A 15,235-nucleotide genomic window follows, 5' to 3' on the forward strand; every position below is an offset into this window, starting at 1 on the left:
GGTTGTAGTATACGGTTAGTCGCGGATGGTTGTATACGATTAGTCGTGTATGGTTGTAGTATACGGTTAGTCGGGGGTGGTAGTTGTAGTATACGGTTAGTCGCGGGTGGTGGTGGTTGTAGTATACGGTTAGTCGTGGGTGGTGGTGGTTGTAGTATACGGTTAGTCGCGTGTGGTGGTTGTAGTATGCGGTTAGTCGGGGGTGGTGGTTGTAGTATACGGTTAGTCGGGGGTGGTGGTATACGGTTAGTCGCGGATGGTTGTATACGGTTAGTCGCGGATGGTTGTATACGATTAGTCGTGTATGGTTGTAGTATACGGTTAGTCGTGGGTGGTGGTTGTAGTATACGGTTAGTCGTGGGTGGTGGTTGTAGTATACGGTTAGTCGTGGGTGGTGGTTGTAGTATACGGTTAGTCGCGGGTGGTGGTGGTTGTAGTATACGGTTAGTCGCGTGTGGTGGTTGTAGTATACGGTTAGTCGGGGGTGGTTGAGTATACGGTAGCGGGGGGTGGTTGTAGTATACGGTTAGTCGGGGGAGGGGGGTTGTAGTATACGGTTAGTCGGGGGTGGTGGTTGTAGTCGGGGGGGTGGTTGTAGTATACGGTTAGTCGGGGGTGGTGGTTGTAGTATACGGTTAGTCGCGGATGGTGGTTGTAGTATACGGTTAGTCGCGGATGGTTGTATACGATTAGTCGTGGGTGGATGGTTGTAGTATACGGTTACGTCGCGGATGGTTGTCGTGTGGTGGTTGTAGTATACGGTTAGTCGGGGGTGGTAGTTGTAGTATACGGTTAGTCGCGGGTGGTGGTGGTTGTAGTATACGGTTAGTCGCGTGTGGTGGTTGTAGTATACGGTTAGTCGTGGGTGGTGGTTGTAGTATACGGTTAGTCGTGGGTGGTGGTTGTAGTATACGGTTAGTCGCGGATGGTTGTATACGGTTAGTCGCGGATGGTTGTATACGATTAGTCGTGTATGGTTGTAGTATACGGTTAGTCGTGGGTGGTGGTTGTAGTATACGGTTAGTCGTGGGTGGTGGTTGTAGTATACGGTTAGTCGTGGGTGGTGGTTGTAGTATACGGTTAGTCGTGGGTGGTGGTTGTAGTATACGGTTAGTCGCGGGTGGTGGTTGTAGTATACGGTTAGTCGCGGGTGGTGGTGGTTGTAGTATACGGTTAGTCGCGGGTGGTGGTGGTTGTAGTATACGGTTAGTCGCGTGTGGTGGTTGTAGTATACGGTTAGTCGGGGGGGGGGGGGGGTTGTAGTATACGGTTAGTCGGGGGGGGGGGGGTTGTAGTATACGGTTAGTCGGGGGGGGGGGGGGGTTGTAGTATACGGTTAGTCGGGGGGGGGGGGGGGGGTTGTAGTATACGGTTAGTCGCGGGTGGTGGTTGTAGTAGTATACGGTTAGTCGCGGGGGGTGGTGGTAGTATACGGTTAGTCGCGGGGGGGTGGTTGTAGTATACGGTTAGTCGCGGGGGGTGGCTGTTGAATCATGGATGATTGAAGCTTTTGGACATCAGCACAATGTTGAGGGAATCCTATTTGAGTCAAGTAAAAGATACTCGTAAGATATACAAAATCTTGCAAAAAGCCTATCCAACTGACAATCTCTTAGAAAAAAATACTAACTATTGGAACCAAGACTTAAGTAGAATTGATATTGAAATGGAGGGAATGTTGGAACATACTGAATGAAATTAGTTAACGAAAACATACGTTTAATCCAGTATAAATGAATGTATAGGATGTATTATACAAGAAACAAAATTCAAATTCTACAGCACAACGGCAGAGTCTTGGCTGAAGTTTGAAACTAACAACGACTCAATAATTAATGCCTTCTGGGAATGTTATGAAGTCAAAGTTATGGACAGAGTTAGAAAGACGGCTGTCAGAGGTTTTACAAAGCATGTTTACTTTTTAAATCAGTCTATCGGCAAATTTCAAGACATGGCATATGAGGCTGCGGTGAGATACCCGATGGGTCGGACAATATTATTTTCGTCACCTTATTTTGAAGCGATTTACTTAAATATTGCAAGTCAAATGATACTCCCAACATTTAAAGGGAAATGTAAAACAATTCAACCCCATATTCATCATCTTCAACATCAACAGGAAGATAAGTGTTTCCAATGATGAAATGTTTCATGGTGTGAATTTATACACGGTCACATTTTAAGCATCAGAAAAATTACTGAACTTGTATTTTATTTTCCAATGAGACACTCAACTTATCAGATAACGGGACAGTGCTCCTTACACAGTTCACGCACACACACGTTGCTCGAATGTTGACCTAACTTATCTTGATAGCCTTTATTGCTGATTTAGTGACTGACATCTTTGCTCGTGATATTGGAGGCTTCATGTAGTAGGCAATGCCTACGACAACAGAAAATAACCGGCCAGGCGTCTCCGGGCCAGCGGTGCTTTGCTGAAGGAGCTCTGCTTCGGTGGCCTCTGGTATAATTATTGAATACTTTATTGAGTTTACCGGTTGGAGAGATGTGTTGTCGTATTGTGTAGAAAGACACGACTTTACCGTTTTTAAATGACTTAATGTATGAATTCAGTGTTGTGCTAGTTTTGGATATCACCTGGGCCTATATGATCCGGAATACATCTCCTGAGATTAGTCTTATTGTTTTTCTGCAAGATAACAATTGCCACAATGTTTGTTCTTCAAATTCTGTATTTTATTGAAACAAAAATGAATCAAATAAAAGGTTTAGTTTCAGTTTTTTTTCAGATGTTCACGTGCAAAGTTACCATTTTTCATAGAAAAACAACAAATTTGCATGTTATAAGTCCACAACAATGCTTAAACCACATTAGAAGACCACTTTTGAGGTCTGGTAAAATCAGAGAATTTTTTTGATGTAGTTACCCTTTTAATTCAAATACACACCTAGCAAGAGGCTGTTTAGTGGTGTTTTTGTAGTGAATTATATGGTAGAGTTTGCAAAACAAATACCCACTTGATTCAAATAATCATGATATCTTTCTGCCAGGTAGGCGTAGTCTACTTTGTAGTTAACATTTCATTAAGAAGGTTTTTAAGAAAGTCTGGTTGTCTCCAAGTACCTTGCTGAGGGCCCTGACCTTAAAGATCTCATCCAGGTCTGTCTGTTTGACTCCAAGTACCTTGCTTGCTGTGGTGATAATCCTTCTCAGCATATTTAGTCAACTAATTACTATTGGGACAGGTGTGGTGGTAGTCAGCTGGCTACTATTGGGACAGGTGTGGGTGGTAGTCAGCTGGCTACTATTGGGACAGGTGTGGGTGGTAGTCAGCTGGCTACTATTGGGACAGGTATGGGTGGTAGTCAGCTGGTTACTATTGGGACAGGTGAGGGTGGTAGTCAGCTGGCTACTATTGGGACAGGTGTGGGTGGTAGTCAGTTGGTTACTATTGGGACAGGTGTGGGTGGTAGTCAGCTGGTTACTATTGGGACAGGTGTGGGTGGTAGTCAGCTGGTTACTATTGGGACAGGTGTGGGTGGTAGTCAGCTGGTTACTGATCAACTCAACGGACAACCAAAAGCGTTACTGTAAACTTCTCTCATTATGGGTTCTTATCCTCTCTCTCTGTCTCTCTCTCTCTGTCTCTCTCTCTCTGTCTCTCTCTCTGTCTCTGTGCAGAGTAAGATCATCCGTGTTCTCAACCTGTGGCAGAAGAACGCTGTGTTTGAGATGGACGTCGTCCAGCCCCTGTTGGACATGGCTACTGGCTCTTTCGTCCTTACTCCCTCCCCCCAGGAGGACCTCCAGCCCCCAGTCTCCAGTACCTCCATAGCAGCAGCCCAGCACCAGGCCCAGCCCACAGTCTCCATAGCAGCAGCCCAGCCCCAGTCCACAGTCTCCATAGCAACAGCCCAGCACCAGCCCCTGCCCACAGTCTCCATAGCAGCAGCCCAGCCCCCTGTCTCTATAGCAGCAGCAGCAGCCCAGCACCAGGCCCAGCCCCCTGTCTCCATAGCAGCCCAGCACCAGGCCCAGCCCCCTGTCTCCATAGCAGCAGCCCTGCCCCAGCTCCCACCACAGCTTCGGAACCCTGAAGCCCTGGCTGCCGTGGCCCAGCTCTTCCAGTCCGGACAGGGACACGAGGTGAGTGAGACCTGTAGAAATGGAAGTATACATCACCATACCAGGTCAGCCATGATGAGTGAACACACAGAGATTCTAATTTCTAAGTATACATCACAATACCAGGTCAGCCATGATGAGTGAACACACAGAGATTCTAATTCCTAAGTATACATCACAATACCAGGTCAGCCATGATGAGTGAACACACAGAGATTCTAATTTCTAAGTATACATCACAATACCAGGTCAGCCATGATGAGTGAACACACAGAGATTCTAATTCCTAAGTATACATCACAATACCAGGTCAGCCATGATGAGTGAACACACAGAGATTCTAATTGCTAAGTATACATCACAATACCAGGTCAGCCATGATGAGTGTACACACAGAGATTCTAATTCCTAAGTATACATCACAATACCAGGTCAGCCATGATGAGTGAACACACAGAGATTCTAATTGCTAAGTATACATCACAATACCAGGTCAGCCATGATGAGTGTACACACAGAGATTCTAATTCCTAAGTATACATCACAATACCAGGTCAGCCATGATGAGTGAACACACAGAGATTCTAATTCCTAAGTATACATCACAATACCAGGTCAGCCATGATGAGTGAACACACAGAGATTCTAATTCCTAAGTATACATCACAATACCAGGTCAGCCATGATGAGTGTACACACAGAGATTCTAATTCCTAAGTATACATCACAATACCAGGTCAGCCATGATGAGTGAACACACAGAGATTCTAATTGCTAAGCAAAGAGGTTACCTGTCAATTTGCCATGGTCAGACGTTCTACTAAGTCTGTTGTCATAGCTACACTACTACACAGTAGTAGCTCATACACCCCAGAACAACATGACTGGGACAGGAAATAAAGATGCACACATCTCTTGTTTTTTTCTCTTCAGTCTTTGTTCTTCACTACAATCATTCATGACTCCTTTGTCTGTTTACTGTAAACAATGTAATTCCTCTGAAAATAAGTTCCCATACCAGGCTAATAAAGGATAAATACATGATATTCTGTTGCTGGTAACAACTGATTTGATGGATTGTGTGTAATTGGGCTGTATTCCCTCCTGTCGGTGTCCAGCTTCAGAAGATGCTTCTGAGGTTCCAGCCAGGGCAGCAGACCACCGCTATGGTTCCCAACACCGTGTCTGACGAAACCCAAATTATGGTTCCCAACACCGTGTCTGACCAGACCCACTCACAGATGGTCCAAGGCCAGCATAACACACACCATCCACTGTTCAACTCACACCACACACATCCTACAGAGCAGAATAACTCACTAGCTAAGGTAAGTCATTATTGTACGCAAAGCAAATTTCTGACCAACAGACCATTTTTAAGAGGCCTAATCTGTCAGGACAGCATTTTCAGAAAGCCTCCTTGAAATGGGTTTTAGTCACGGAGATTAAGTAAACTCTACTGTGGTTGTTATGGATGTGTCGCTAAATCAGGGTTTTATGGATGTGTCGCTAAATCAGGGTTTTATGGATGTGTCGCTAAATCAGGGTGATATGGATGTTATGACGGTTTGTCTTCAGAAACTCCTGGACCGGTTTGATTACGACGACGAACCAGAAGAAGTGAAGAAAGAAGAGTTGGATTCCCTCGTTCCGGGAAACGTTTACGGTGGCCAGTTTCCTGGTCAAGCGCCGTCCAACACGGAGCAACAATTTCAGGGCCACATGATGGGCCAGCCTGGCAGGCAGCAGACACCTGGTGGAGGAAACCCTGGTCCGAACACGGGCTACAGTCAGAGCCAGCACACTGCCCAGCAGAACCAGGACCAGGGAAACCCCAGAGAAAGAGAAGATCCGTCTGGGAGGAGAGATGGTCGGGAGGGGAGGCAGCGCGGACACGGCAGGAGGTCACGCTCCAGGTCGGGCTCTCGGTAAGAAGCTGGAACCCTGGTTGATATTAGTTGGTTTTTGTTGAGGACACTTTTTAAAACCTGTAAAGTTTTGTTCAGGATAAACAAATCCTCTGTAACAGAACCCTGCCCGTTCCCACCTTTTTAGCTTTTAGTCCATGATTGTGCTGTTATTTGAATAATCCTTTTATTTATTTTATATCTGTTTGCTTTTACCTATTTCATTTTGCTGTGAAGTATGTTGCGATTTTAAAATGCACTTGATCTCTCTCCAGATCTCCCAGGAGAAAGAGGTCCAGGTCCAGCTCTCGCTCGCTGAAGCCCCGACACTCCTCCCAACGCTCCGGGTCTCGTTCCAGGGAAAGTCGCTGGAACTCCCCTCGCTCCCGCTCGCAGGAGAGGAAGGAGAGAGAGAAGGACAAAGACCGTAGACAGAAAGGTCTGCCTAGCATCAAGAGCCAGACACTCAGTGGTACGTACTGTCAGATACACGAGGACCTGTGTCCCAATTGTCACCCTATTCCCTTCTACTTTTGACCAGGCCCCATATTGAATGTTCCCTTCGTTGTGTAGTTTGCACCACGACTCTGTGGGTGGGCCAGCTAGACAAGAAGACTTCTCAGCAGGACGTCATGTGTTTACTAGAGGAGTTTGGGCAGATAGACTCCATCAATGTAAGTATGAAGCTGAAACTTATCTACTTACTGGCACCCTAATCTCTTTTTATAGTGCACCACTTTTGACCAGGGCCCATCAGGAATAACCAAGGGAGTGCTCTGTATAACTAATAAGGGGGGGGGGGGGGGGATTAACCCTGAAAAAATGCTCTAGGAACAATTTTAGGTAATACCAACATGTTCCCTCTCTCCTTCAGATGATCCCCCCACGTGGCTGTGCCTATATAGTGATGGTCCACAGACAGGATGCCTACAGAGCTCTACACAAACTCGGCAGAGGATCCTTCAAGGTCAACCAGAAGACCATCAAGGTACTTGTTGATTTCTTTATGTACGTTAAACCAACTTTTATTTTTTGTGGCCAGGCCAGTTTGTCAAATAACATTCTGATTTACAATGTAGACCTGGTAAATATGGGGCCTCTGGCTCTTTAAAAAAAATACATTTTAAAAATAAAAAACACCTAAAGAGATTGTTCCATGTTCAAAACTGCAACCAAAACACTTCCGTTTGCGACCGTTTGACTTTGCAGTGCTACACATTTTATTTGTTTTTATCGGTCGCTAGGCTGCCAGTGAGATTTATTTTTTTTTAGCTGGTCACGTTTTTAGTTTTTGGCTCACAATTCTTTTTTACATTTTATTATCAAGATTTATTCAAACAGCAATGGGTTATGCAAACCAGGTATTCAAAAAGTTTGGTCTGAAGTCGTTGTTGAATCTTTGTGATGCGTATTTCAGTCATCATGCTGTGTGTTGAATGAACATTTCTAGAGGCTTTCCCACAAAACCTTCCCGATTTTAAATGTTGACTAAAGTAGGCAGAATGATACCTGGCAGAATGATATCATGATGATTTTATCAATTGCGTGTCTTTTTTTTTGTTGTTGTTGCAAACTCTGCCATCACATGTAGCCAACATTGTACTGTACAAAAACACCAATAGCTGCTAGTCTCTTGCTAGGTGGATTAAAGCACAACTACACACCCACAAAAAATGTCCACGGTTGCTACCAGACCTCAAAAGTGGTCTCTTCTGTCTGTGTGGCCATCGCTAGGGCAATGGCCGGCCTGCTCGGAGTCAGAGTGGATGGGCAGAGGCATAATACAAACTTTTTTTTAATAAAAAAAAATAATTGTCTACCATCTGCTGTGTCATCAATTCTACCGGTCATTCAGGTTTTTTACCAGGCAAAATATTTTTCCCGCATTTAATTACACCAAAAATCATGAGCGTGCTTAGTACTGTTTCTAAAACAAGGAATGTATTACTATTAAGAAGTAATGTGGTATATTGCTCAATTAAATGTCATATTTTTTTTGTCCTGAGTCTTTAAAACCCTCCTAAAGGATCGGACCCCTTTTTTCCAAATTTCGCCTGGCATACCCAAATCTAACTGCCTGTAGCTCAGGCTCTGAAGCAAGGATATGCATATTCTTGATACCATTTGAAAGGAAACACTTTGAATTTTGTGGAAATGTGAAAGGAATGTAGGAGAATATAACATTATTAAATCTGGTAAAAGGTACAAAAAAACAAACATGTTTTTGTATTATCATCTTTGAAATGCAAGAGAAAGGCCATAATGTATTATTCTAGCCCAGGTGCAATTTAGGATTTGGCCACTAGATGGCAGCATTGTATGTGCAAAGTTTTAGACTGATCCAATGAACCATTGTATATCTGTCCAAAATGTTGTATCAAGACTGCCCAAATGTGCCTAATTGGTTTATATATACATTTTCAAGTTCTAGCGTTGTATTCTTTCACTGTAAAAGCTACTGTAAATTGGACAGTGCAGTTAGATTAACAAGAATGTAAGCTTTCTGCCCATATCAGATATGTCTATGTCCTGGGATTTCTTTTTTGTTACTTACAACCTCATGCTAATCATATTAGCCTACATTAGCTCAACCGTCCCGCGGGGGACGACACACCGATCCCTTAGAGGTTTAAACCAAAAATATCACAGATGAGGCATGTTCATTCTTCAAGTGTGCCCATGAGAATCTCATGAGTAGACGGTGATGACATCTCTTCTCTTAGCTCGTAGTGGAAGCAAACTCAAACATTTTGAAAAACGACTTATACATAACAATGTATATATCCAAGAAACATAAAGGATAAAGTTTCACTTTTAGTAGTTATGCCAACTTTTATGCCTGTGCGCATTGCTTCTAAAAATAAATCTTTCAGCACTTCACTCACAGGAAGTGTTGCTGTGCGAGGTGGGTTAGCTATAACGTTAGGATTCATATTTCTTTGTGCATTACCAGATATGAAACAAAATGACAGAAATACTTTGAAAACAGCTACTGCAGAATTGATTTAGCTTTAAATCACAGCCAAGACAATGCAGGAGTGGCTTCGGGAAAAGTCTCTGAATTTCCTTCAGTGTCCCAGCCAGAGCTATGGACTTGAACGATCGAACATCTCTGGAGAGACCTGAAAATAGCTGTGCAGCGATGCTCCCCATCCAACCTGACAGCTTGAGCGGATATGCAGAGAAGAATGGGAGAAACTCCCCAAATACAGGTGTGCCAAGCTTGTAGCGTCATACCCAAGAAGACTCAAGGCTGTAATCACTGCCAAATGTGCTTCAACAAAGTACTGAGTAAAGGTTCTGAATACTTATGTAAATGTCATTTTTGTTTTATTTGTAATAATGTAGCAAAGAATAAGTAAACCTGTTTTTGCTTTGTCATTATGGGGTGTTGTGTGTAGAGGGGGGGGGCAATTTCATTCATTTTAGAATAAGGCTGTAACGTAACTGTGGGAAAAGTCAAGGGGTCTGAATACTTTCCCAATGCACTGTAAAGGGTAATGGCAGAGCAATTCTTTTGTGAATGTGTGGCCATTTTTGTAATATTTCAGACTTGTTTTATTGAGGTTTTTACCTGAAATTGCACTACCAGCCTGTTTATATTCTGAATTGTTGCAGTAACTTCTGGCTGCACTGAGCCACGTGAAACTACACTAGCCCATCCCCACCACCTAAAACACGTCAAATGTAGATCATACAAACAGGAGATGTTTTTCCATTTGTAACATTGTGTGGTCATCTCAGAAGTGGCACCATAGGTCCCAGAGTGGTGGGGGAGAATGGTTTTCCTTGGGTTTTGGTAGTAGTAGGCCAACCACCTCCCGGACCAGAGTTATTAATAGCGTATGACAGTAATGAATCGGGTTAAAAAGAAACCGTCGGGCCCGTGCTATGATGTGACTAGATATATTTTTCTTCTTTGGGTCATATGATGATAAAATAAAACTCCTTTTCCCATGAGAACATTAAAACCTTTTTACCTGGAGACAACTGCGATTTAAACATAAACGAACAGGGCAGAGTTCCATGGTGTGGGCCTTTACATCTGTAATGGAAAAAATACTCATACAGTAGATCATCACTGTTATTTTTGATTAATTTCAGTCAATCATTTTGGATTTAAAAGGCCTAGATAGCTTAGCCACCCGGCGTGTGACTATAAACCAAATTTGATCACGGTCACATTTTCTCAGACAAAATCGGCCTATTTTTTTTTTAGGTAGGGTGTAACGCTTAAACTAAATTGGGGATTGTCAACATTTTAGGAGAAAAAAAATCCCGAACGACTGCGTGGCCACAGGTGCGTGTTCATTAATTGTTTATGGTTCATTGAACAAGCATGGGAAACAGTGTTTAAACCCTTTACAATGAAGATCTGGGAAGTTTATTCCTAAAAACCCAAGTATCTGTGAAAGACAGCGTCCTGAAAAAGGGTTGTTTCTTTTTTTTGCTGAATTTATTATTATTTATTTATTTAACCTTTTATTTAACCAGGTAGACCAGTTGAGAACAAGTTCTCATTTACAACTGCGACCTGGCCAAGATAAGGCAAAGCAGTGCGATTAGAAACAACAGAGTTACACATAAACAAACGTACAGTCAATAACACAATAGAAAATCTGTATACAGTGTGTGCAAATGAGGTAAGGAGGTAAGGCAATAAATAGGCCATAGTGGCGAAGTAATTACAATATAGCAAATTAACACTGGAGTGATAGATGAGGATGTGCAAGTAGAAATACTGGTGTGCAAAAGAGCAGAAAAACAAATATGGGGATGAGGTAGGTAGTTGGATGGGTTGTGTATAGCTGCAGCGATCGGTAAGCTGCTCAGATAGCTGATGCTTAAAGTTAGTGAGGGAGATATGTCTTCAACTTGTGGTTTTTGCAATTTGTTCCAGTCATTGGCAGCAGAGAACTGGAAGGAAAGGCGGCCAAAGGAGGTGTTGGCTTTGGGGATGACCAGTGAGATATATCTGCTGGAGCGAGTGCTATGGGTGGGTGTTGCTATGGAGACCAGTGAGCTGAGATAAGGCGGAGCTTTATCTAGCAAAGACAAATGACCTGGAGCCAGTGGGTTTGGTGACGAATATGTAGCGAGGACCAGCCAACGAGAGCATACAGGTCGCAGTGGTGCGTAGTATATGGGGCTTTGGTGACAAAACAAATGGCACTGTGATAGACTGCATCCAATTTGTTGAGTAGAGTGTTGGAGGCTATTTTGTAAATGACATCGCCGAAGTCAAGGATCAGTAGGATGGTCAGTTTTACCAGGGTATGTTTGGCAGTATGAGTGAAGGATGCTTTGTTGTGAAATAGGAAGCCGATTCTAGATTTAATTTTGGATTGGAGATGCTTAATGTGAGTCTGGAAGGAGAGTTTACAGTCTAACCAGACACCTAGGTATTTACAGTTGTCCACTTATTCGTAGTCAGAACCGTCCAGAGTAGTGATGCTAGGTCGGGCAGGTGCGGGCAGCGATCGGTTGAAGAGCATGCATTTAGTTTTACTTGCATTTAAGAGCAGTTGGGGGCCACGGAAGGAGTGTTGTATGGTGTTGAAGCTCGTTTGGAGGTTTGTTAACACAGTGTCCAAAGAAGGGCCAGATGTACACAGAATGGTGTCGTCTGCGTGGAGGTGGATCAAAGAATCACCTGCAGCAAGAGAGACATCATTGATGTATACAGAGAAAAGAGTCGGCCTGAGAATTGAACCCTGTGGCACCCATATAGAGACTGGCAGAGGTCCGGACAACAGGCCCTCCGATTTGACACAATGAACTCTATCTGAGAAGTAGTTAGTGAACAAGGCGAGGCAGTCATTAGAGAAACCAAGGTTGTTGAGTCTGCTGATAAGAAAGATTGACAGAGTCGAAAGCCTTGGCCAGGTCAATGAAGACGGCTGCACAGTACTGTCTTTTATCGATGGCGGTTATGATATCGTTTAGGACCTTGAGCGTGGCTGAGGTACACCCGTGACCAGCTCGGAAACCGGATTGCATAGCGGAGAAGGTACAGTGGGATTCGAAATGGTCGGTGATCTGTTTTGTTAACTTGGCTTTACGTCCAAGGTGGCTTAGCAGTTCAGACGTCTTTTTCTGTTCCGTATTGTCGTGTCCTGTATATATATATATTTACACCTTTCTTCGCATATCTTTTATTTATTTTATTATCCAAGAACTCAACTACAAAAGCTTTCCTGCAAAAGCTTTCCTGCAACCCGCTTCACCAATTACAAAAAGTATTATTTACCTCAATCTGAAAATCCATCGTGGAAGCTAGCCAGGGGCTAATTCAGAAGCTAGCCTGAAAGCTAACCAGAAGCTACTCCGATAGCTAGCCAGAAGCTAATCTGTAGCTGCCCCGAAATTAGCCGGTTTGCTGGCTAGCGTTGGTGTTTCAGCTGCCCACGTTTAGTGGTCATCAGCTATTCCTTTAGCTCGATAATCTACCGGCACTTTTGTGCAACGCGACTCGGACCGGAGCATTCCGGGACTTTTTTTCTCTCAGTTTCCCCGGATTCCAGCCGCAGGCTCTGGACACTTGCACCTTGATTTCGCAGCTAGCTAGCTGCAAACCGTGTGACTATTGGCTTACGTCGACCCCGGAGCAAACTCAAATCATTCTGGAGCTAGCCAACTGAGGAGTTCCATCACCATCCGGACCCGTTTCTTTTGTTGCTGCTGCAGATACGGAACCCCACCGGGCCTTCACGACTGACTGCCGCGACTGACTGCCGACGTTATCTGCCCGAGGGATTTATCCAACTGGCACCTCCGTCCCGACATAACCTGAACGCTCATCGTTAGCTGTCTTATCGGCTGCTATCTGAACAAGTTTATCGGACAACTATTATTATTATTATTATTATTTATTTATTTTATTTTTTTTCCTTGGGTCACTATATCTATTTTGCCAATTTGGATTGATCCCCTCTACCACACGGAACCCCACTACACGGAACCCCACTAACCTACCGACGGAAACGCACGAGGTATCTACAAACAGACCTCCATCCTATGCTGCTACCGATAGCCATATACCCGGCCAGCTGTCTGGATCGCCACGACCCCAACCAACCTCTACTCACTGGACCCTTATTGATCACTCGATTAGCATGCCTCTCCTTAATGTAAATATGCCTTGTCCATTGCTGTTCTGGTTAGTGTTTATTGGCTTATTTCACTGTAGAGATTCTAGCCCTGCTCTCTATACCATATCCAACCTCTCAGTTCCACCACCCACATATGCGATGACATCACCTGGTTTCAATGATGTTTCTAGAGACAATATCTCTCTCATCATCACTCAATACCTAGGTTTACCTCCACTGTATTCACATCCTACCATACCTTTGTCTGTACATTATTCCTTTAAACTATTTTATCGCCCCCAGAAACTTCCTTTTACTCTCTACTCTAGTAGCTCTAGGCGACCAATTCTCATAGCTTTTAGCCATACCCTTATCCTACTCCTCCTCTGTTCCTCTGGTGATGTAGAGGTGAATCCAGGCCCTGCAGTACCTGGCTCCACTCCTATTCCCCAGGCGCTCTCTTTTGATGACTTCTGTAACCGTAATAGCCTTGGCTTCATGCATGTTAACATTAGAAGCCTCCTCCCTAAGTTTGTTTTGTTCACTGCTTTAGCACACTCTGCCAACCCGGATGTTTTAGCCGTGTCTGAATCCTGGCTTAGAAAGACCACCAAAAATTCAGACATTTTCATCCCCAATTACAAGATTTTCAGACAAGATAGAAAGGCCAAAGGGGGCGGTGTTGCAATCTACTGCAAAGACTGCCTGCAGAGTTCTGTTATACTATCCAGGTCTGTTCCCAAACAATTTGAACTTCTACTTTTAAAAATCCACCTCTCTAAAAACAAGTCTCTCACCGTTGCCGCCTGCTATAGACCACCCTCTGCCCCCAGCTGTGCTCTGGACACTATGTGAACTGATTGCCCCCCATCTATCTTCAGAGCTCGTGCTGCTAGGCGACCTAAATTTGAACATGCTCAACACCCCAGCCACCCTACAATCTAAGCTTGATGCCCTCAATCTCACACAAATTATCAATGAACCTACCAGGTACCACCCCAATTCCGTAAACACGGGTACCCTCATAGATATCATCCTAACAAACTTGCCCTCCAAATACACCTCTGCTGTTTTCAACCAAGATCTCAGCGATCACTGCCTCATTGCCTGCATCCGTAATGGGTCAGCGGTCAAACGACCTCCACTCATCACTGTCAAACGCTCCCTGAAACACTTCAGCGAGCAGGCCTTTCTAATCGACCTGGCCGGGGTATCCTGGAAGGATATTGATCTCATCCCGTCAGTAGAGGATGCCTGGTCATTTTTTAAAAATGCCTTCCTCACCATCTTGAATAAGCATGCCCCATTCAAGAAATTTAGAACCAGGAACAGATATAGCCCTTGGTTCTCTCCTGACCTGACTGCCCTTAACCAACAGAAAAACATCCTATGGCGTTCTGCATTAGCATCGAACAGCCCCCGTGATATGCAACTTTTCAGGGAAGCCAGAAACCAATATACACAGGCAGTTAGAACAGCCAAGGCTAGCTTTTTCAAGCAGAAATTTGCTTCCTGCAACACAAATTCAAAAAAGTTCTGGGACACCGTAAAGTCCATGGAGAATAAGAACACCTCCTCCCAGCTTCCAACCGCTCTGAAGATAGGAAACACTGTCACCACCGACAAACCCACTATAATTGAGAATTTCAATAAGCATTTTTCTACGGCTGGCCATGCTTTCCACCTGGCTACCCCTACCCCGGACAACAGCACTGCCCTCCCCTCTGCTACTCGCCCAAGCCTTCCCCATTTCTCTTTCTCCCAAATACAGTCAGCTGATGTTCTAAATGAGCTGCAAAATCTGGACCCTTACAAATCAGCCGGGCTAGATAATCTGGACCCTTTCTTTCTAAAACTATCTGCTGAAATTGTTGCCACCCCTATTACTAGCCTCTTCAACCTCTCTTTCGTGTCGTCTGAGATCCCCAAAGATTGGAAAGCAGCTGCGGTTATCCCCCTCTTCAAAGGGGGGGACACCCTTGACCCTAACTGCTACAGACCTATATCTATCCTACCCTGCCTTTCTAAGGTCTTCGAAAGCCAAGTCAACAAACAGATTACCGACCATTTCGAATCCCACCACACCTTCTCCGCTATGCAATCTGGTTTCAGAGCTGGCCATGGGTGCACCTCAGCCACGCTCAAGG

General features: G+C 44.3%; 1 protein-coding gene across 1 annotated transcript in view; it reads left to right on the forward strand.

Moving 5' to 3' along the window:
* Positions 1-15,235, forward strand: part of LOC139549614 (SR-related and CTD-associated factor 4-like) — a 44,211-nt gene that overhangs the window by 3,164 nt on the left and 25,812 nt on the right. Inside the window, exons 5-10 of the mRNA XM_071360272.1 lie at positions 3,647-4,111; positions 5,209-5,418; positions 5,669-6,018; positions 6,273-6,469; positions 6,571-6,671; positions 6,872-6,985. Of these exons, the coding sequence (XP_071216373.1) occupies positions 3,647-4,111; positions 5,209-5,418; positions 5,669-6,018; positions 6,273-6,469; positions 6,571-6,671; positions 6,872-6,985 (1,437 nt within the window). The remainder of the gene's footprint in view (positions 1-3,646; positions 4,112-5,208; positions 5,419-5,668; positions 6,019-6,272; positions 6,470-6,570; positions 6,672-6,871; positions 6,986-15,235) is intronic.

Source organism: Salvelinus alpinus, chromosome 22, assembly GCF_045679555.1.
Source record: "Salvelinus alpinus chromosome 22, SLU_Salpinus.1, whole genome shotgun sequence".
In the NCBI taxonomy this organism is placed as follows: domain Eukaryota; kingdom Metazoa; phylum Chordata; class Actinopteri; order Salmoniformes; family Salmonidae; genus Salvelinus; species Salvelinus alpinus.